Source organism: Heterodontus francisci, chromosome 12, assembly GCF_036365525.1.
Source record: "Heterodontus francisci isolate sHetFra1 chromosome 12, sHetFra1.hap1, whole genome shotgun sequence".
In the NCBI taxonomy this organism is placed as follows: domain Eukaryota; kingdom Metazoa; phylum Chordata; class Chondrichthyes; order Heterodontiformes; family Heterodontidae; genus Heterodontus; species Heterodontus francisci.
In genome coordinates, this window is record NC_090382.1 from 67,654,152 (window position 1) to 67,678,120 (window position 23,969).

At 41.4% G+C, this 23,969-nt stretch overlaps 2 protein-coding genes across 3 annotated transcripts in view; both read right to left on the minus strand.

The window, feature by feature from the left end:
- pfdn1 (prefoldin subunit 1) overlaps positions 1 to 10,876 on the minus strand; it is a 142,884-nt gene extending 132,008 nt beyond the window's left edge. Inside the window, exons 1-2 of the mRNA XM_068043545.1 lie at positions 10,778 to 10,876; positions 883 to 1,049 (exon numbers count right to left, since the gene is read on the minus strand). Coding sequence (XP_067899646.1) covers positions 883 to 1,049; positions 10,778 to 10,810 — 200 coding nt within the window. The 5' untranslated portion in view covers positions 10,811 to 10,876. The remainder of the gene's footprint in view (positions 1 to 882; positions 1,050 to 10,777) is intronic.
- A 7,352-nt stretch (positions 10,877 to 18,228) lies between these two features.
- LOC137375897 (proheparin-binding EGF-like growth factor) lies at positions 18,229 to 22,780 on the minus strand. 2 transcript variants are annotated; one of them, XM_068043546.1, is made up of 6 exons: positions 22,443 to 22,780; positions 21,934 to 22,110; positions 21,521 to 21,713; positions 20,456 to 20,611; positions 20,063 to 20,172; positions 18,229 to 18,769 (listed from the first exon to the last, which is right to left on the minus strand). In XM_068043546.1, the coding sequence occupies exons 1-5, from the start codon at positions 22,483 to 22,485 to the stop codon at positions 20,082 to 20,084; spliced, it is 660 nt and encodes a 219-aa protein (XP_067899647.1). In that variant the 5' UTR covers positions 22,486 to 22,780; the 3' UTR covers positions 18,229 to 18,769; positions 20,063 to 20,081. The 2 variants fall into 2 exon arrangements, with proteins under 2 accessions (XP_067899647.1, XP_067899648.1); XM_068043547.1 differs by having other exon boundaries at positions 20,063 to 20,157; positions 22,443 to 22,776.
- Positions 22,781 to 23,969: the final 1,189 nt, after the last annotated feature.

A 23,969-nucleotide genomic window follows, 5' to 3' on the forward strand; every position in this document is an offset into this window, starting at 1 on the left:
GACTTGGGCGGAGAAATGGCAGATGGAGTTTAATCCGGACAAATGTGAGGTAATGCATTTTGGAAGGTCTAATGCAGGTGGGAAGTATACAGTAAATGGCAGAACCCTTAGGAATATTGACAGGCAGAGAAATCTGGGCGTACAGGTCACTGAAAGTGGCAACGCAGGTGGATAAGGTAGTCAAGAAGGCATACGGTATGCTTGCCTTCATCAGTCGGGGCATAGAGTATAAAAATTGGCAAGCCATGCTGCAGCTGTACAGTACCTTAGTTAGGCCACACTTGGAATATTGCGTGCAATTCTGGTCGCCACACTACCAGAAGGACGTGGAGGCTTTGGAGAGGGTACAGAAGAGGTTTACCAGGATGTTGCCTGGTCTGGAGGGCATTAACTATGAGGAGAGGTTGGATAAACTCGGATTGTTTTCACTGGAACGACGGAGGTGGAGGGGTGACATGATAGAGGTTTACAAAGTTATGAGCTGCATGAATAGAGTCGATAGTCAGAAGCTTTTTCCCAGGGTGGAAGAGTCAGTTACTAGGGGACATAGGTTTAAGGTGAGAGGGGCAAAGTTTAGAGGGGATGTGCGAGGCAAGTTCTTTACGCAGAGGGTGGTGAGTGCCTGGAACTTGCTGCCGGGGGAGGTGGTGGAAGCAGGTACGATAGCGACGTTTCAGAGGCATCTTGACAAATACATGAATAGGATGGGAATAGAGGGATATGGTCCCCGGAAGTGCAGAAGGTTTTAGTTTCGGCAGGCATCAAGATCGGCGCAGGCTTGGAGGGCCGAATGGCCTGTTCCTGTGCTGTACTGTTTGTTCTTTGAGATAGCTGGAACTCAATATTAATTCCATTCTAGATGATCAAGAAAATATTACTTACATTCTACCAACACCTTCGTACATGCGCGCTTCTGCTGGCATTGTAGATATCTCTCCATCTGTTAAATGCGCATGCTTCTTGGTCCTATTTAATTGTTCAATCTGCAAATCTGCAAGTTTCACTTTCTGCTGCGTATCAAGCACCTTGGTCTGCAATTCCGCAAAAGCCTGAGGAAAGTACACAGCAATGAATTTAAAGTGTGACTGTATTTGGCTTTAAAGTTAATAACAACATTAATTAGCATTACAGTTTATGAAGATAGTATTTTGTTTTAGACATATCCTCCAATAAGTTTACCGAGTTAAAATTCCGCCTGCCCATAATTCTCTTGCCATTAATTTCTGATTATTTCTCTGCAAACTTGCAGTAGCTATGTCAAAAATACCTTTATGACTTAAGTATCACATGACATGACTGAACTTTCAGCTTTTCACAGAAATCCATAAGGAATTGAACATGATGCCAAGGATCAATTGTTTTCTTTTCATGAATCTCTGGAAATCAACCCAAGTTACTTTAAGCACACCTAGGAGAGCGTATTCTTAGTTTCTGATGGAAGATAAACCACCTCCTCACTCAACCAACTCCTCAATTTAAACTAGTAAGTCATAGGCATTAAAAGGACCTAACCTTTTTCATCTTGCATTTAAATTAAAACACAGTACATTAGTCAATGCATCCAACCAACTGGCCAACGTTCTGCAAAAGACAATGCTCCTGCAGTAAAATAGTCTCGTGACACAAACAACGTCCACAAAGATAAGCTGCCAGAGGGGGCACACCACTCATGGGAGGAATCCACACCTCCAGAAGGAGGTAGAGAAAAAAATATATAATTTTTAGAAGAAGCCATAAAACATTCAAGAGCTGACTTGTCTAGGTTACAAAAAGTCGTTTACTTCCTGGGAGATAATAGAAGTGAATAGAACAGGTATAAATGTAACTTAGTTTGGTTTTCAATTCATATTCATTTAAAGGATGCATTTGTTTGAACAGTTTAATGTCTAAGTTAACAACGGTTAATTGATCTTCAAGTTTATAAGCTTGCAATAACTCCCTGATATTTCTGACTGTTGGCAAAATATGCAGTTTTAAGCGATAAGGTTTTTTTATTCAACTTTCTTGAGCCAGTGATTGGTTGTGCTAATATGCATCCTTGATGCATGATGCATTTCAATGCCCAAAGTAACTGTTTTGGCTTTATTATTGCAGCTGTGATGTAATCCATCTAGCACATATACTATTTATTCTACCGTGCTTCAGCTAACTGAAATAACTCATTGCACACTACAGTTGACTAAATGGGTCCCCCACGACTGGAGTGAATATCCACCTATTCCATCACTGTAACACTGAAGCCACAGGATGCCAATCTACATAATGCACAACAGCAGCGTGCCAATGTTACATTGACAGTGCTCCCTTTCCCTGCAACCTCTACCACCGAATAAAGCAAAAGCAGCAACTGAAACACTATCGCCTCCAAGTTCCTCTCCAGGCCTGACACCATCCTAAGACACACAAATATATCAGTATTACTGGTTAATATCCTGGAATTCTCTATCCAGCACCACTGTGGATGTACCATCACCAACAGACTGCAGCAATTCCAGGGGAAAGCCATCAGTTTCTCAGGGCAATGAGGGATGAGCAATAAATGCAGCCTTACTGATGTCATCCACATCCTGAGAAGAAAAGCTTTTAAAAAGTTAGGTAGTTTGTCATTGTTACATGATCTTCTCAGGATCAAGATCATTGAATGCATCTTTTAAAGTGAGTTAATTAAGAACTTAATGAAACATTAAGAGCACGAAATAAACACTGATGGGAAAATATAGACCTGCTCTAGCACAAGCGAATAATGTAAGGCTGAATTGCATCTATTTTAATGCAAAAAGTCTTACAAGTAAAGCAGATGAATTGAGGGCATTGATTAACACATGGGAATATGATATTATTGCTATCACAGAGACATGTTGAGGGAAGAGCAGGCCTGGCAGCCCAATATTCCGGGGTATAGAATCTACAGGCATGACGGGGGGGGGAATGGGTGGCGTAAAAGAGGAGGTGGCATTGCACTATTGACCAAGGAATCAATTCCTGCAGTAAGGAGGGATGATATCATAGATGGTTCCTCAAGTGAGGCCATATGAGTAGAACTTAAAACAGAAAGGGGGCAATCACTTTGCTGGGCATGTACTACAGGCCTCCAAACAGTCAGGGAGAAATAGAGCAGCAGATATGTAGGTAAAGCTCAGTGAGGTGTAAAAATAATAGGGTAATAATAGTAGGGGATTTCAACTTCCCCAATATGAACTGGGATAGTCTTAGTGCAAAAGGCTTAAAGGGGGCAAAATTCTTAAAGTGTATCCAGGACAGCTATTTGAGCCAGCACGTAGAAAGTCCTACAAGAGAAGAGGTGATACTGTACCTAATCTTAGGGAATGAAGCCAGACAAGTGGTAGAAGTGTCGACGGAGGAGCATTTCGGGGATAGTGACCATAACTCTGTAAGATTTAAGGTAGTTATGGCAAAGGACAAAGATGGACCAGAAATAAAGGTACTGAATTGGGGGAAGGCCGATTTCAATATAATAAAACAGGATCTGGCCAAAGTGAACTAGGAGCAGCTACTTGTAGGAAAGTCTACATCAGACCAGTGGGAGTCATTCAAAAGGAAATAGTGAGAATTCAGGGCCAACATGTTCCCGTTAAGGTGAAGGGTAGGACCAACAAGTCCAGGGAACCCTGGATGTCAAGGGATATAGAGGATTGGATAAGGAAAAACAAGAAGCTTATGGCAGCTTCAGAGGGCTGAAAACAGCAGAGGCCTTAGAGGAGTATAGAAAGTGTAGGGGGGTACTTAAAAAAGTAATTAGGAGAGCAAAGAGGGGGCATGAAAAAACACCGACGGGCAAGATAAAGGAAAATCCTAAGGCGTTTTATAATTTGTATATTAAAGGCAAGAGGATAACCAGGGCAAGAGTAGGGCCCATTAGGGACCAAAGTGGCAATCTGTGTGTGGAGCCGGAGGACGTAGGTGAGATTTTAAATGATTACTTTTCATCTGTGTTCACTTTGGAGAAAGACAATGTCGGTGTGGAGATCAGGGAGGGGGATTGCGATATACTCTAAAATTAGCATTGATAGGGAGGAGGTATTAGCAGCTTCAGCGGGCTTAAAAGTCGATAAATCCCCAGGCCCAGATGAGATGTATCCAAGGCTGCTATGTGAGGCAAGGGAGGAGATTACAGGGTCTCTGACACAAATTTTCAAATCCTCTCTGGCCAAAGGAGAGGTGCCAGAGGATTGGAGGACAGCGAATGTGGTACCATTACTCAAGAAGGGTAGTAGGGATAAACCAGGGAATTACAGGCCAGTGAGTCTAACATCAGTTGTAGGGAAACTATTGGAAACAATTCTGAGGGACAGGATTAATCTCCACTTGGAGAGGCAGGGATTAATCAGGGATAGTCAGCATGGCTTTGTTGGGGGAGATCATGTCTAACAAATTTTGATTGAATTTTTCAAGATGACTAGGTATGTAGATGACGGTAAAGCAGTTGATGTAGTCTACATGGACTTCAGTAAGGCTTTTGATAATATCCCGCATGGGAGATTGGTTAAGAAGGTAAGAGCCCATGTGATTCAGGGCAATTTGACAAATTGGATCCAAAATTGGCTTAGTGGCAGGAGGCAGAGGGTGATGGTCGAGGGTTGTTTTTGTGATAGGAAGCCTGTGACCAGTGGTGCACCGCAGGGTTCGGTGCTAGAACCCTTGCTGTTTGTAGTGTACATTAATGATTTAGACGTGAATATAGGAGGCATGATCAGTAAGTTCGCAGATGACACGAAAATTGGTAGTGTCGTAAATAATGAGGAGGGAAGCCTTAGATTACAGGCCAATATAGATGGGCTGGTAAGATGGGTAGAGCAGTGGCAAATGGAATTTAATCCTGAGAAGTATGAGGTGATGCATTTTGGGAGGACTAACAAGGCAAGGGAATATACAATGGATGGTAGGACCCTAGGAAGTACAGAAGGTCAGAGGGACCTTGGTACACTTGTCCATAGATCACTGAAGGCAGCAGCACAGGTAGATAAGGTGGTTAGGAAGGCATATGGGATACTTGCCTTTATTAGCCGATGCACAGAATATAAGAGCAGGGAGGTTATGATGGAGCTGTATAAAACGCTAGTTAGGCCACAGCTAGAGTACTGTGTACAGTTCTGGTCACCACACTATCGGAAGGATGTGATTGCACTGGAGAGGGTGCAGAGGGAATTCACCAGGATGTTGCTTGGACTGGAGCATTTCAGCTATGAAGAGAGACTGGATAGGCTAGGGTTGTTTTCCTTAGAGCAGAGAAGGCTGAGGGGGGGTGGGGGGGGGGGCCTCATTGAGGTATACAAAATTATGAGGGGCACAGATAGGGTAGATAGGAAGAAACCTCTTCCCTTAGCGGAGGGATTAATAACCGGAGGCATAGATTTAAGGTAAGGGGCAGGAGGTTTAGAGGGGGCTTGAGGAAAAATGTTTTTCATGTAGAGGGTGGTTGGAATCTGGAACACACTGCCTGAACAGGTGGTAGAGGCAGGAACCCTCACAACATTTAAGAAGTATTTAGATGAGCACTTGAAATGCCATAGCATACAAGGCTACAGGCCAAGAGTTGGAAAATGGGGTTAGAATAGATAGGTGCTTGATGGCCGGCACAGTCACAATGGGCCGAAGGGCCAGTTTCTGTGTTGTATAACTCTATGACTATGACTCTATGAAAAATACCCCATGATGAATATCTTCCCTTCATCAAGGAGATAAAAGTAGTAAATGCTTTAAGAAATAAAGTCAATCAGCATTTAAAACAGCAAAAAGCCACGAAAGGTCCCGCCCAAAATGATCTGTTTTCTCTTTCAGATACTGATCATACTGATAAACTCCGCAAGCATGACCCCGAGCTTCCGGTTCCTTGCCATTTCAACTCACCACCCTGCTCCCATGCCTGCATTTCTGTCCTTGGCCTGCTGCAGCGTTCCAGTGAACATTGTTACGACCAGGTGATAAAGGTGTCTAGGGGTCCCTCTCAACCTTCACCTGGTCTTGCCGTAACAGGGTTTAATTTTAAACACACCGTGTTTTTAGCTCCCCCTTGGTGAATCCTTGTTCATCGCTTTCCAATTATAAGGCAAAGAAACCAGCACAAACAGGCTTTCTTAGGTTTAAAGAAGAAAAGTTGGAATTTGTTAAACTTAAACTCTAATTCGGTTAACGCCTACGGATACACGACACGCCCACGCTAGCATGCATATGCAATACACACATGCAAATAGAGACAGAGAAGAGCAGAAGAAAAATAATGTAGAAAGGTTTGAGGTAATATCTGAAGTTTTTGTTACGATTCTTTGAGCTCATTGTAGAGTCCTTGATTGTCGGTAGATCTTGCTTTTTATTGGGGCCCAGTATTCTTCTTAAACCTTGTTCGCTGTCGGAGACTTTTCTCTCTTTGAGTTCATGTACCTTCAGTGGATTCAGAGGCATGTGAGAAAGAGAAAGGAGCAAACAGGAGAGAGATCTTCTCAGTCTAGGAGCAAACAGACCTTCTGCCCAAACTGTTTGCACAAATTCAAAAATCTCAAGTTACCCAGCAGGTTAGTCATGACTAGCTGGTTTGACCATGTTCGTTTGTATATTCGGCCATCTTAGCAGTCAACCTGGAATTTGAACTCCCCCACCTTCAACGTCTGGTGATCAAAAATCCATTGTAGGTTGAGTGTGTCAGGGAATGGCTGTTTTGTCCTTCCAAACACTGTCTGTTAATATGCAAATGTATTTTCCAGCCACGGCTGATCTGTTTTAACAAGTCCTTTCTTCACTCTAGTAACAGTTTAAAATCAATGTTCTTGACAAAATCAATAGGCCCCCACTTGTCAAGAATGACGCCAACATGACAACATCAATGCAAGCTCGAGGAACAGCACCTCATTTTTTGATTAGGCACTCTACAGCCTTCCGGACTGAACAGTGACTTCAATAATTTCAGAGCATGACTGGCCTTTTGTTATTATTTTATTTCATCATTTTTTACCATTTGCTTTTGGACAGAGCTGTTCATTATTCTGTCATTAACACTCTCTCTGCACTAATGCTTTGTCTTTCACCATACCATTAGCACACTCCCTTTGCCCCATGACATCACTGTCAGTTAATCTCTCCTGCCCTTTGCCCTATCACACACCTTCCCTTTTGTTTTTTTCCCCCACCCCTGCTTCACTTGCTTAAAACCTGTTACATTTCTAACCTTTGCCAGTTCTGATGAAAGGTCACAGACCTTAAACATTAATTCTGCTTCTCTCTCAACAGATGCTGCCAGACCTGAGAATTTCCAGCACTTTCTGTTTTTATTATATTGATAAACTAATTGTGTGCTTCCAACATTTTGTTTTTAAACAATATTTGCATGTAAAAATAAACATTCACAGAATCATTACAGTGCAGGTGGCCATTTGGCCCATCATGTCCGCACCAGTTCTCTGAAAAAGCAACTCCCTCAGTTCCATTCCCCTGCCTTCTCCCCATAACCTTTCACATTCTTCCTTTTCATATAACTGTCTAATTCCCTTTTGATTGCTTCAATTGAACCTGCCTCTCAGGCAGTGCATTCCGGACCTAACCACTCGCTGTGTGAAAAAGATTTTCCTCATGTCACTTTTGCTTCTCTTACCAAATACGTTAAATCTCTGCCCTCTTGTTCTCGATCCTTTCATGAACGGGAACAGTTTCTCTCCATCTACTCTGTCCAGATCCCTCATGATTTTGAATACCTCTATCAAATCACCTCTCAGCCTTCTCTTCTTCAAGGAAAACAGTCCTAATTTCTCCAATCTATCTTCATAACTGAAATTCCTCATCCCTGGAACCATTGTCGTGAATCTTTTCTGTACTCCCTCCAATGCCCTCATGTCTTTCCTCAAGTGCGGTGCCCAGAATTGGATGTAATACTCCAGCTGAGGCCGAACTAGTGTCTTATACAAGTTCAACGTAACTTCCTTGCTCTTGTACTCTATGCCCCTATTAATAAAGCCCAGGTCACTGTATGCTTTATTAACTGCTCGTTCAACCTGTCCTACCACCTTCAATGACTTATGCATATATACACCCACCTCCCTCTGCTCCTGCACCCCCTTTAGAATTTATTCTATATTGTCTCTCCATGTTCTTCTTACCAAAATGAATCACTTCACATTTCTCTGCATTGAACTTCATCTGCCACCTGTCTGCCCATTCCACCAACTTGTCTATGTCCTTTTGAAGTTCTACACTATCCTCCTCACAGTTCACAATGCTTCAAAGTTTCGTATCGTCTGCAAACTTTGAAATTGTGCCCTGTACACCAAGGTCTAGGTCATTAATAGATATCAGGAAAAGCAAGGATCCCAACACTGACCCCTGGGAAACTCCACTATAAAGCTTCCTCCAGCCCGAAAAACATCCATTAACCACTACTCTTTGTTTCCTACCATGCAGCCAATTTCATATCCATGTTGCTACCATCCCTTTCATTCCATGAGCTACAGGTTTGCTCACAAGTCTGTTGTGTGGCACTGTATCAAATGCGTTTTGAAAGTCCAAGTACACCACATCAACAGCATTGCCCTCATCAACCCTCTCTGTTACCTCTTCAAAAAACTCTAACTAACTTGCTGAATATGATTTTCCCTCAAGAAATCCATGCTGGCTTTCCTTAATTAACCCGCAGTTGTCCATGTGACTATTAATTTTGTCCCAAATTATTTTTACCAGAAGTTTTCCCACCACCGAAGTTAAACTGACTGCCCTGTAATTGGTGGGCTTATCTTTACACCCTTTTTTGAACGAGGGTGTAATGTTTGCAATTCTCCAGTCCTCTGGCACCACCCCCGAGTCTAAAGACGACTGAAAAATTATGGTCAGTGCCTTTACGATTTCCACCCTCACTTCCCTCAGTATCCTTGGAAGCATCTCATCTGGTCCTGGTTCTTAATCCACTTTAAGTACAGACAGCCTAATACTTCCTCTTTATCAATTTTAAACCGCTCTAGTGTCTGACTTACCTCCTCTTTCAACATTGCCTGGGTTGCATCTTCTTCCTTGGTAAAGACATATGCAAAGTTTTCATTTAATACCTCTGCCTCGACATGTAAATCCCCTTTCTGGTCCATAATCGGCCCCACTCCTCCTTTTGCCACCCTTTTACTATTTATATACCTACAGAAAACTTTGGGATTTTCTTTAATGCTAACTGCCAGTCTCTTTTCATGCACTCTCTTTGCTTCATTTGCTTTTTCATTTCCCCTCTGGACCTTCCATATTCAGCCTGGTTCTCAATAGTATTTTCTATTTGGCATCTGTCATAAGCACACTTTTTCTTCTTTATCTTAATCTCTACCTCTTTTGTCATCCAAGGAGCTTTGGATTGGTTTACCCTACTTTTCCCCTTCGAGGAAACAAACCTCGACTGTGCCCGAACTATCTCTTCTTTGAAGGTAGCCCATTGTTCAACTGCCAGTTTTCCTGCCAGCTTTTACCTCCAATTTATTCGCCCCAGCTCCATTCTTACCCCATTGAAGTTGGCCTTCCCCCAGTTAATTATTCTTACCCTGGATTGCTCTTTGTCCTTTTCCATAGCCAGCCTAAACCTTAAGATACAATGATCACCCTCCCCTAAATGCTCTCCTACTGATACTTGATCCACTTGTCCCACCTCATTCCCAAGAACCAGATCTAGCAGTGCCTCTTTTCTCATTGGACTAGCAACATACTGTTGTAGAAAATTTTCCTGAACACAGTCTAGGAACTCTTGCCCCTCACTGCCCTTTACAATATTATCCCAGTCTATGTTTAGATAATTAAAGTCCCCCATTATAACTACCCTATAATTTTTGCACCTCTCTGTAACTTCCTTGCAAATTTGTTCCTCCACGTCCTTCCCGCTAGTTGGTGGCCAAAAGACAACACCGAACAATGTAACTGCACCTTTTTTGTTCCTTAGCTCTAGCCAAATTGATTCTGTCCTCGACACCTCTGGGACATCCTTTTTCTCCAGCACTGCAATGCTCTGCTTAATCAATACTGTCACCCCTCCCCCTTTTTTCCCTTTCCCATCTTTCCTGAACACCTTGTATCCAGGAATATTTAAGAGTCTCTGTTATAGCCACAATATCATATTTCCACATTGCAATCTGCACCTATATCTCACCAGTCTCATTAACAGCACTCTGTGCATTCACATACATGCACATTAATCCTGATTCAGACTTTATTACTTTCTCCCTTAATCTGACCCCACCTAATAACTTACCATTCCCTACTCTCGTGCTATCTATCTCCCCCAGTATTCTGTGCACCTTGGTATTCCTCTCTGATACTTGCTCCTGCTTCCCACACCCGACAGGTTACCAGTTTTGCTTCCCTCCAATCTGAGCACTCTCTCAGGTTCCCATCCCCCTATCAATTCAGTTTAAACCCTCCCCAACGTTAAGTCAACAGCTACATTGACATAAAAGTGGTCTGTTTTTTCAACAGTTCCTTAGAGAAATGAATTGCGCTTTTGCCAGAACGCGGCAAAACCTTGTAAACTTAAGCTCTTAGAAATATCTCGGTCCAGGAAAGTCAGAAGTACTGTTGTTGCTGGTGTTGATTATACACACATAGAATATTTCTACTTGACAGCGTGAGGAAGCGTTCACTGTAAACGGGCCTGCAACACCTACATGCTTTTAATGCCGCCGAACACAAAGCAAATGATAAAAACGCTCCCTGACAGGTGTATTTTTACTTTTAGCAACTTAAAGACAACAATGAATCATCGAAAGAGAATACAAATGCCACGCTATAAGCCACCACAGCCTGTCTCTACCTTCTTCAACTCAAGGTCCACGGGAGCCGCCATCTTTAGAGGATGTGAGCATGCGCAACTCCTCAAGTGCCAGACTTCCTCCAAACGCAGTCGGGGAAGGAAAGGTTTGCAGCAGAACAATGCAGTTAGCTCAAGATAGAGTTTTGTTAAGCTTTTTTTGTGTTTATCCTTTTCCCATTAAGAACAACACAAAACTGAGCTTGAAACAGGAAGATTCCCACGTTCAGTTAGCATTGTGGATTGAGTAGGATGGCTTCAACTAAGACAGTAGTCGTGGCCCCACGATTCAGACCTTCTGAGCTGGCGAGAGGACAAAAGTAAGCGTTCTAATGGTCCCTGGATGTGGGTGTCGTGCTTGAGTACAGGAACGGACTCAGTTATCAGCTCCCTACAGTTTAATAATCTGTTGACACTGTTTAGGTCTATAGAGAATGGGACACTCACGTGAAGTAAATGGAGTTGGCTTCCATATGTATGCTATTGACTTCCACCACTTTTTTCAGCTGTCACTTCCTGCTGTAAAATTGCATGTCTGAGATGAAGGAGCCACCATTTCCTCCAATTAAACATTGGGAAGACTGAAACCAGCATATTTAGCCCCACCAAGAATAACATTTTACTAATGTCCTAGAGGGAAGGAAATCTGCCATCCTTACCTGGTCTGGCCTACATGTGACTTCAGATCCACAGCAATGTGATTGACTCTTAAATGCCATCTGAAACGGAAGCTCGGGTTCGTGCTTTCTTATCAGACACCAAGAGGGAAATAGAAAGCACGACCCCGAGCTTCTGGGTTGCTTGCCATTTCAACACTCCCCCCTGCACACATCTCTGTCCTGGGATTGCTGCAGTGTTCCAGTGAACATCAACGCAAGCTCGAGGAACAGCATCTAATTTACCGATTAGGTATGCTACAGCCTGCCAGACTGAACATTGAGTTCAATAATTTCAGAGCATGACGGGCCCCCCATTTTACTTTTGTTTTTAGTTTTTTTTTTTGTGTTTATTTTATTTTATCTTAGTGTTCAGTTTGCCTACCCACTTTTTTTGTATGTTTCTGCTTGTGGCTGGTAAGTTTTCAGTCCATTAACACCCTATCTGTACTAATGCTTTGTATTTCAACACACAATTAACATATTGTTTGCCTTTCTCCATGACCTTCTGGTTGGTTATTCTCTGTGACCTTGTCCCATCTACACTTCCTTTGTTATCTCTTGCCCCACCCCCACTTTACTTGCTAAAAACCTTTCACATTTCTAATATCTGCTCATTCTGAAGAAGGGTCACTGACCTGAAACGTTAACTCTGCTTCTCTCTCCACAGATGTTGCCAGACCTGCTGAGTATTTCCAGCATTTCTTGTTTTTATGTAAATTGGGATACCTTTTTTACAATAATGACAACATCTTGTATTTATATGCCTTTAAAGTAGTAACATCCCGCGGCACTTTACAGGAGAGTTATCAAACAAAATTTGACACCGAGCCACATTAGGAGATGTTCGGACCCATGACCAAAAGCTTAGTCAAAGAGGTAGGCTTTAAGGAGTGGCGTAAAGGAGGAGAGCGAGCTGCAGAAGCAGAGAGAGTTTGAGAGGGAATTCTCGAGCCTAGGGCCCAGGCAGCTGAAGGCACAGCCAACAATGGTGGAGCAACTAAATTGGGGGTGCAGAAGAGGTCAGAGAGTTGTAGGGCTGGAGGAGGTTACCGAGATAGAGAGGCCATGGACAGCTTTGAAAAGAAGGATGAGAATTTTAAAATTGAGGCATTGCTGGACTGGGGGTTAATGCAGGCAAGCAAGCATAGGAATAATGAATGAACAGGACTTGGTGCAGAGTTTTGGATGAGTTCATGTTTATGGAGGGTGGGAGATGGGAGGCCAGTCAGAAGAGCATTGGAGTAGTTAAGTCTAGAGGTTTCAGCAGCAATGAGCTGAGGCAGAGGTGGAGACTGGTGATGTTTTAGAGGCGAAAGTGTGCAGTCTTTGTGATGGAGCAGATATGTGCTTGGAAACACATCTCAAATAGGACACCAGGATTGTGAATGGCTTGGTTCAGCTCAGACAGCGACTGGAGGAAGTGATGGAATCGGTGACCAAGGAATGGAGTTTGTGGTGTTGGATCGAAGACAATGTCTATGGGCTTCCCAATATTTAGTTGGAGGAACTTTCTTCTCATCCAGGACTGGATGTCGGACAAGCTGTGTGATAAATCAGAGATAGTTGTGGAATCAAACGTGGTGTTGGTGAGATGAAGCTGGATGTCGTCAGTGTACATGTGGAACCCAACCTCATGTTTTCAGATGATGTCATCAAGAGCTGCATGTAGATGAGAAATAGGAGGGGCAAAGGATAGGTCCTTGAGGAACTCCAGAGGTAACGGTACGGGAGCAGGAAGAGAAGCCATTGCAGGTAATTCTGAGGCTACGATTAGATAGACAAAAATGGCACCAAGTGAGGGCAGTCCCACTCATATAGATGACTGACGAGTGGAGTTGGAGGTGTGGTCAACCATGTTGAAGACTGCAGAGAGGTCAAGAAGGATGACCACAGTCACATAGGATGTCATTTGTGACTTTACTAAGGGCCATTTCAGTACTGTGGCAAGTGCGGAAACGTGATTGGAGGGATTCAAATAAGGAGTTGCAGGAAAGATGGGCACCGATTTGGAAGGACTTTGGCAAGGAAAGGGAGGTTGGAGATGGGGCTACAGATTGCAAGGACATAAAGGTCAAGGGTGGGTTTTTTGAGGAGAGGGGTAAGGACATCAGATTTGAAGGGGAGGGGGAGCAGTAGCAGAGGAGAGAATCGTTAACAATATTCACTAACTTGGGGCTAGGAAGGGAAGTTGGGTGGTCAGCAGTTTGGTGGGAGTAGATTCAGGAGAGTAGGAGGTGAGTCTCATGGACAAGATGAGCTTGGAGAAGGTATGAGGAAGATAGTAGAGCAATTAGAGCAAGAATCAAGTTCAAGGCAATGGCAGAGGGGAACCTTGATGGGAAGTTTGGCTTGCTGGGCTAGGGGAAGGGAGGGGGGCAGCTGAACCAATAGTCTCAATCTTAGTGACAAAGAAGTCCATGAACTCCTCACACTTGTTCTTGGAAGTGAAGATGGAGAAGGCAAGGGAGAGGGCTCTATTCCACCACCAGTGACAGAACTATCAACGGAGCACCCTTTCTAAACTCCACCTACTCATTCCTCTCTGCCTGCTGTAAACAACATCTCAAAACCTAATCTATCAGACAATTTCTTTGATTACTATTCCTAATTCCATCATTTAAGATGGTGTTTCTATTATCTGTGAAGCGTCTGGGACATTCTTTGCATTAAAGGAGCTATATAATTGCAAAGTTGTTGTTGCTGTTGCTATCTTCTTCCAAAAAATCTAATGTTTTCATGCTTAACTTCATAAATGTCCTTAACTTCGTAGATAAATGTCAAAATAAATTTGAAAAGTTTATGAATTAAGATCTGTTTCATATCAAACAACATTTTCAATGCACACCATTTAAAACTACAATTTTTCAGTGTGGAATGAGTGTTTTCTGTATTTCATAACACATGGGTGTGGGTGAAATCTCATTGTCACAAATTTATGAAGCCAACAAACTCATTCTTATCAAAGGTTCATCTGACAAGGTTTGCTTCGTGTGTTAATGTTAAAGCTTTAGCTGGTGCCAACAAGAAAAGATTTACTAAAATGGGAAATTCCTAGTTTGTTGTAACATGGTTCAGCTTTACTGCTCCTTTAAGCAGTTTAGGATTGCACTACAATTGGAGCAGTCGCTTTGATCATGCAGAAAGTGGTTCCTTATTACACATGTTTCTAGATGAGGCCCAATTGCTCAGTCTAACAAAATGTTCTTGAGCTAGCAAGGCAACTCCTATAAAACAAGTTAATATTTGGTGAAGTTTTCAAGAGATATTCAACCCACAGCACAAAGATAATTGCTGCTGACCTTCCTATTGATGGTTAGAAGTCTGGAGAAAGATGCAGTCACATTGCAACACCAGCATCTCTGCTAAGCAGTTTTCACTGTTCCAGTGACACTAAAGTTGTACTATGAATTCAGAGTTAGGACTGACTTGGTTTGACACTACATAGGGTATAATTCCAGTGCAATGTCAAGTTGGATTTAAAAAGTCTTTTGAAACCTACCTGCACTTAATTTAAATGTTTAGACAATGCAGACTCTGTTGCCTATATGCACAAAATATTTTCATTTTAATTGCTTGTGGAGGAGGTCTCTCCTGAGTTTAAGAATCAAAGCTCCAGCTCGACCATACGAACAGGATATCGTCTAGCTGGAAGCCGTGAAATAATGAGTAGGTGTAGGACAAATGCCACATTTGACATATCTGAACAAGTTACCACTGAATGTCTGAAAGTTTCCAAAATATGAAAAGCCCCCAAAGTTATGCTCAAAAGGGAGCAGCCATAGGGCAAAACATTGGGGCGGCGCAGTGGTTAGCACCGCAGCCTCACAGCTCCAGGGACCTGGGTTCAATTCTGGGTACTGCCTGTGCGGAGTTTGCAAGTTCTCCCTGTGACCGCATGGGTTTTCGCCGGGTGCTCCGGTTTCCTCCCACAGCCAAAGACTTGCAGGTGATAGGTAAATTGGCCATTGTAAATTGCCCCTAGTGTAGGTAGGTGGTAGGGAATATGGGATTACTGTAGGGTTAGTTTAAATGGGTGGTTGTTGGTCGGCACAGACTCGGTGGGCCGAAGGGCCTGTTTCAGTGCTGTATCTCTAAATAAAATAAATAAATAAATAAATTCTAATTACTGACATACACACTCAATAAGTGTTTTGTATCAAACACGTTTTTCCTCAATTTTTTCCCTTTTCTCTTACTGACTCGGGCTGAAATACAGTTCTAGGCACACCTGCAGCTTTCCAACATTTTGCCTAAGTGGTCATTTCTTCTTTAAGGAACCTTGACCAGAAGTGCCCAAGCCTGTGGGCCACAAACATGTGTATCGTGGAGCTTCAGGGACAAAGAAAACTCCATATTCTCATTAATAAAAAATACAGAAAGTACTGGAAATACTCAGGAGGTCTGGCAGCATCTGTGGAGGGAGAAGCAGAGTTACCATTTCAGGTCTGTGACCTTTCATCAAAACTGGCAAAGGTTAGAAATGTGATAGGTTTTAAGCAAGTAATGCAGGGGTTGGGGGAAAGAGAGCTAAAGGACAGAGGGCCAGAGAGATTAACTGACAAGGAGGTCAGAGGGCAAGGAGACTGTGCTAACGTTGTGGTGAAAGACAAAGCATTATTGCAAAGAGTGTTAGTGACAGAATAATGAACAGCCCGAGCCAAAAGCACAAACATTGAAAAACCCAGTTTAAGGAACATGGTAAAAAATGATAAAACAAAATAAAATAAATAAAAAAGGCACCAGTCATGCTCTGAAATTATTGAACTCAATGTTTAGCCCGGAAAGCTGTAGAGTACAGTGCATGACTGGTCTCTTTTTTATTATATTTTATTTTGTTTTATTCTTTTTTTACCGGGTGCCTGTCTTAAACTGAGTTTTTCATGTTTGTGCTTTTGGCTCGGGCTGTTCATTATTCTGTCATTAACATTTTCTCTGCACTAATGATTTGTCTTTCATCACACCATTAGTACACTCTCTTTGCCTTTGCCCCATGACCTCCTTGTCAGTTAATCCTTCTAGCCCTCTGTCCTATCACACACCTTCCCTTTGTTCTCCCCCACCCCCACCCCCACCCCCACCCCCACCCCCACTTTACTTGCTTAAAACCTATTACATTTCTAACATTTGCCAGTTCTGATGATAGGTCACAGACCTGTAACGTTAACTCTACTTCTCTCTCCACAGATGCTGCCAGACCTGCTGACTATTTCCAGCACTTTCTGTTTTTATTTCAGAATTCCAGCCTCTGCAGTATTTTGCTTTTATTCCATATTCTTATTAATTTACTTATATCTTAAGTTGCTGATAACAGATTTTGATGGTCTGATTTAGAATTAATTAGAGCAATGCTTTGAAAACTTTAAGCTCATAAAATTTTTACAGGACAAACTAGTGAATCAGAAATTAGGACCGAGTTCCCTGGGCTTCAAGAACCAAGTTTCCAGTGCTTGGCTTGCATATGGCTATGGAACAGAGTTCGTCAATACATTATTGAAACATGAGGCATCCAGCTAAACTTAATCCTGTCCTCATCTGCTGTCCACATGCAAGCACATTCCAGCAAGGATCATTGGAAAGTGATCAGGAGTGGGAACCCTCCCTGCTTTTTCTACTTACTAGCCCAAGAGACCAATTGCAATGCTTCTACAGCTATCCAGGGTGAGATCAACAACTTCAGCACAGACAAGGGATCAAATCCTGCTTTTGCTTCAAACACCATCTCTTTTGGAAAGTTAGCAACTATTAGCTTCTAAAATTTTCATGTGCTATTTTATGTTAGTTTATATTCTGTCACATTCACCATAGTATGCAGCTTATTATTACCTGAAAAGTCTTGACCACCAAAGGCCATATTATCAGCATGCACAATAACATGTTTAACTCCTGCAGTTATTATAATAGAAGGGGTTGAATGCATGAATCCCTGGATAGCAGTATATTGTGGTAGTTAATTCTTCCAAGCCAGCCCAAATATTATAGCTATCTTCAATAGGAACCCAAGCACATGGAGGTGCTTATAATATAGGATGAGCAGACTGCAGACAAATGTAGACACTTGTGTTTTTAACATGTGACTTTTTTGCATTTTGCAGACAATAATCTACATAGTTAAATTTCTGTTCTCTCTGCCCCCTTCTGTCCACCATTTCCACTTCTATTTTAACTCCATGTCCTCCTCTCCTGAAGATGGCAACTGTTAGTGGTGATGATCCGACAGACTCCACTGGTAGTCTGGTATCTCATCCAAGTGACCATTCTTCATGCCTAGGTCTAGACAGTGAGTGTTGGAAGGCTATTTGAATCTAGAGAGTGGTGCCCAATTCTATCCTCACCCAACATCCATGCATGCACTGTTCCAATAGCAACTGTTCCATAGCTAACAGAGTAGGAACTTTGACTGCATTTTTCTCTCCTTATCCTGTATTTATTGAGGCCAACAATAGCGTCCCCAGCTTTAACTGGCTAATATAGCATAGAACCAGAGATTCGGCTTTCCAAGCCGATTTGTCTAATGGACATATTAAATGGTGCATTTACCAATTAGCCATTGAGAGAGTAGGCTTGCCCCACGTCCTTCAGATGTGCATGCATATAGAGTTCATTTACATTATTACTTTATTGAAAATAACCAATACAAAAAAGCTTTGCGCATTGGAGTATTTCAATATCCAGTATTATGATTTAACATTATAACAAAATATAAACCAGTGGTTTTCCCTCTCTGCACTTGTGTTACATCGGCTTTCTTGGGCGATGATTTCTTAAATTGTTATTAGTAAAATAAAGCCAGTCATATTTATACAAAAAGAACAAATTTATTTTACACCAGCAATTCATATTGTTCACTTGTTTTAGGATGGGTATGGTTCTTGAGAAACTCATTTAAATATTTCCAATGAACACATATACACAGAACTAAAGCAAGGACATAACACACATTGATCATTTAATTAAAAGGTGTGCTTATAGACTTCAATGACACTGTAATGCAAATACAGCAGCAGAAATCACATGCTTTAAATAATAAGCTGCAAAAAACCTAAAATAAGTTAAAATATAAAATACTAAAATAAATATATACTGACAATTTAAGAACAGGATATAAATAAGTTGCTATAAATATTAACAGCATAATAGGAAAATGTAAAAGATGGATACACCTCTACATTTCCAGTCTCCCCAGCTGCTGGAGAATAGATATGCACCCAATGGATGCAGTCATTTTACTCATTCAGTACATGAACAATTTGACTTTTTGTTTGTTGTCTTTTTATGTCACTTCTATTCTTCCATGATTTCTTCCATCAATGAGGTAGATTTTGTAGCCATTTTGTACCTGCAATTAAAAAGTACCCATTGAATAGATCATTCTAAAACAGTGATAGCTTGTATTTTAATTTGATACGCTGACATACTGCCTTATACATATTTTTGCCCTAGCACTGCGGTTATGGGTGCAGCTAGAAAAATAATTTGTCACCCTACCCACCCAACCAGCCCGCCTTGCAGCAATAATTTTTTGCAGCTTTAAGTTTCCATGCTGTTGCAAAATGTAAGCACTACCACAGTGGAATATGCATGTTAACCATTGAATATTGCCTAAAACTGGGATCAGTCAAAATGCAATAAGTCTCATCCCTCAGTTTTAAGATTATTACTTTCTATGAAAGCAGTACCATCTTTTGCTTTATTTCAAACATCTATATGATCTATAGATCACTTTGATTTACAAGAAAGTCACTTGGATAAAACCCTATAAAAACAAAATTAGATTTGTGTAATCTTACTCTAACTTGAAATTAAATAGACCACCAAAAGCTTGATATTGGGCTGGAGAATTAAAGCAAGGACATTAACACATATTGATCATTTAATTAAAAAGTGTGCTTCCAGACTTCAATGACACTAATGCAAATACAAAACAAGCTGATATTATCCCACATCAGCAAAAATGTTCAATATATCTGTGGTTCTGTGATATAAATATATATTTCAAAAGAGGAAAGTGGAACTCATGAATGTAGTCAGAATATCAGGAATTGTTGATTAGAACTGTACTGATTGCACAACTATATCGCAAAAAGGAAATACATAGACAGATGCATTTTGGATAAAGTGGGCCATTCACAGCCTATGAGCCTCAAGTTCCACATTGCTGATTCTAACCTTTGAACAGTAAAACAGTGCATTATGGTATATGGTACTGTTTGTCTATGCCCAAGGCTATGTGACATTCTTGAACTTTTTTATGGACAAGATGCCTGCTTTATAAAAGTAGCTTTCCTGCACCATGTGTCTTCCCATCCCAAAAAAGATCATGAAGCAGCTTTCTCTCAGTCATGCTGTGCTGCTACTCTGGCACTGACTGCCAAGTGACATGCAATGCTAACAATCCTTAATTTTCCTTGAGCTGTAGTGAAACACGAGGTCTTTGCTTGAATCCTCCCCATAGCAGCATACTGGGTTTAGGAACTCATTGTAATGAGGGTAACAGGCATGAATCCACATTTTTTAAAAACTCTGTGGCACAACATATTGATGCCACAGTACTTTGCACCACACATCATTTTGCACGTAATTTCTTTTAATTGTATTTCTTATGATTAACACTAAACCTCAGACCCAATACCTTATCATTTCTTTTGAAATCAGTGACTGTTGTTATTCCCAAGTTTAATCTTTTCTTCATTTTTTACATCATAACTGGCAACTCGCCTGTGATACCTATCAAAAAACAGACTGTAAAGATTTATAAACCAATAACAGTAGCATATTAAAAATATAGCTTTTGTTTTTACACACGAGCATTTCTTCTATCAAGCTTACATTTGATTTTTTTTAAATCCATTTTAAGGACCACTTATACTTATCAAAAACTATTTTGATGCACATTTTTTAAATATTGAACAGGTTGCTTACTAAGATTTCATTTTCTCTGTTTAAACAGTACATTATAGATTTTAATGGTCATTTTACAATGTACTAGAATTAAAACCAGTTTTAAAATCCTAAGATAACTCACCCACGAACCAAAAGGACAAGGATTACAGTGAGACTAAGGGAGGAAAGCACCACTGCCACAATAGCCAGAGTTGTTGTGTTGTCATTTGGATCTTTTGGATGTTCCACAGCTAAAATGAAGCTACTACATCTTACTCCTTCATATCCTGAAAAGCATCTATAAAGAAATCAAGAAGTACATTTTATCAAAATATAAAAATAAATTATATGCAACTATGACATGCATTTGGTTTCTTCAAAAAAGAAATTGATTTGAAATATCTCTGGTAAGTACATTAAGTCATCAAAACTTCTTGAAATCTGTGTAGATACAGTGGAAAATCACGAACTAAAAGTCTGTCTGGATTTTTGTCTTAAATACAGTATCCATACATATATTAATGCTGCAATATTTTTGATTAAATATTAAGCTTTAATGTAATTTTAAAGTACATAATATATTAAATAATGCGATTAAAATATTTTGAACAAAAATCGTTGTACTTTAACATGAAGGAAAAAATAAAGTTTATCTGAGGACCACCACTGATCCAATTATCCTAAGCGGAGTGTGAATTACCTGAACAGCAGCATTTCATTCTACTCGTAATGAAACACATTTGTTCTTTCCGCATTTATGGAATTTGATTTCATCAGGTGCAACATTCATTTCTAGCCTTTCTGTTTGTTTAAAAATTATCCTTTTAATTTTCAGAAGCTTGTACTTAAAGGTATGTGTATATATCAGCTTGAATAGTTCCAAGTACGTACTTCCAATTAAAATACCTGTCTTTTTGCATCAACGACAGCAGGACAAATAAAACTAAATTGGCGTTGTTAAACTTCAATGGTTATCAGTTTCTTTGTTTACTTCGGGACTCTGAAGACATCCGCTTTGTCCGGACATGTTGGGCACAGGTATATGTAACGTTAGCTATCTACTGTCGTCATTGTTTTACACTCACAGCAAACCTTTTGATGGTATCTACGTGGCCAGATTTACCTGAACTCCCCATTCCCCAGCGAATACACGAAATCAATACTTCAACTACAAGATGAAACAGGGGGGGAAAAAATGACCAAATACCTGCATGCTACCTCTTTGATATGTTTCAAGTATCGGCATTCACCATGAATGCAGAAATCCTTGTATTTTCTATAGCATGGATTCTTTTTACCCTTTCCCTTGCCACGTCTGTTTTTTCTTCCACGTTTTCCTTTGCCTTTGCCTTTCCCCACTTCAGTCGCAGTCGAGTTTTCCGCAGATTTATAAAAGGCCACTAGTTAAAATAAACAAAGCATTGATGTCTATATGATTTTCCTAAAAGAGACAATACAAACGGCTCGAGTTTCCCGGAGCTTTCACCACCACCACCACCACCACAAAAAAGCGCTTTGTTCAACTTTGTTCAGGCAGAAGAAATAAAATCAGCACTTTCTGACCGTATACATTTATGACTTCCAGTAATGAAAGTCGCGGAAATCTTCCTCTAGCATTACCTTGTGGTATTTCAGGGGCTCGGTCACTGGGTGGACGCTCGACTGTTTGTACAGTCGGTTCTCCTTCAATAACCTCTCCGAGGATTGTCAGAATATCCTTCTCCCCTCTCCCGTGACTCCGAGTTACTTCACTCTCATAGCCTTCAATCGCCGCTCCCACCGCAGTACGGCAAGAAACTGCACGAAAACAATGCGATCCATGAAATAGCAACAGTAATGGAAACTCGTGCAAAAAATATCCTTTCTTATAAGCAGGTAGAGAGAGATGCAGCAGCTGCTGTTAGTGTAACGTGAACTAATAAGTGCCCCAAAAATGAAAGCATTAAACACAGTTATTCCGGAGATCCTCTACTCAGAAAAGCAGCCGCTTCTCTATCTGATAAGATGTCCTCCTTTGCCACTGCCACGTTCTGATCAAAATTCAAGCATTACAGCCTCGCCCAGTCGGTTTAACACGACGACTCTCCTACTTTGAAGACAGACGTTAAGTTTGAGTAAAAGTCACTTACCTGCGGCTAGAACAAGAAGCACTGCTGCTATCGAAATCCTCATGTTGAGCTGCGACCACTTGGAAATTACAAACTATCCGTTTCCTTCCAAGTTGCTCAACACAAATCAGAAGTATCTGCCCGTTGGTTTGATTGAAGTTGCTGTAGTTCTCAGAAGTTGCCGAAAGAAGTCCTGCTCCCTAATAACCAGTGCAGCTTTGGCACCTTAATTTAAATTGAGTTTGCGACGGCAGTCAGGGGCCGGGGCAAATCCAGACAGGCGATTTGTTAAATGTCTCGAGTACTATTCATATTCCTTGCAGCCTGGCGGCGAGTTAAGAATAACTGCAGCCTTCTGGATATATAGGCAGTGAGCCGAACGAAGATGACGCCAGGCTGACGTGCCTCTTTTGGAAAGCACAGCACAGTGTGAAGCTTTGTTGGGGCTGGCAGTTCCTACCGGGCCTTTGACCAAAATGATCCTGTTTGTTTCAGTGCAGCAAACCTTTACACTGTCAAATTATTTGAGGGAAAAGCTACTTGACACTAAGAAACCGAACCAAAGTGAATAAATATGGAAATACTGCAGTTTAAATACTATTTCTGTTAAATGATAAATACTGGCAGTTTCATAGCTAGTTATTACTCATTTAAGGTATATGAAATAGCACTAGCCTTCTAGACTTGGTGTAGCCCACTGCTCCTGAGTGGGAGTACTGTATGCACTGAGATTAAATTTATGTAGTTGGGGGCGGGGAGGTGTGTTGATCCTATGCAGAGCAGAGTTTAACCAGGGTTTTCCTGTGCATTTCTGTGGTACCTGGGCGCCCTGCCATAGTTTATCCAAGGTTATTTTCTTAATTGTAGTATTGCTGTTTATTTATTTAGGTACAAAATATCCTGTGAGCATTGGCATGGGAAATGCTGGGCACAACTTTTCTGAAGCCCCACTCCACTGCTGTCTTGAAAGTTTCAATTGATCCAGCATTCATGGCCTTTTGGGTAGAAGAGTTCCATTTTGCCGCTACCCTTTGAATGGCCTAACTACTTATAAGATTTTAAAAATTAGTTCTTAGGATGTGAGAATCACCGGCAAGGCCAGCATTTATTGCCCACTCCTAACTGCCCTTGAGAAGCTGATGGTGAGCTTGCCTTCTTGAACAGTGGCACAGGGGTGGGACAGTGGCACAGTGGTTAGCACCACAGCCTCACAGCTCCAGTGACCTGGGTTCAATTCTGGGTACTGCCTGTGTGGAGTTTGCAAGTTCTCCCTGTGTCTGCGTGGGTTTCCTCCCACAGCCAAAGACTTGCAGGTTGATAGGTAAATTGGCCATTATAAATTGCCCCTTGTATAGGTAGGTGGTAGGGGAATATAGGGACAGGTGGGGATGTGGTAGGAATATGGGATTAGTGTAGGATTAGTATAAATGGGTGGTTTATGGTCGGCACAGACTCGGTGGGCCGAAGGGCCTGTTTCAGTGCTGTATCTCTAAAAAAAAAACTGCTGCAGTCCATGTGGTGTAGTTATATCCACAGTGCTGTTAGGGA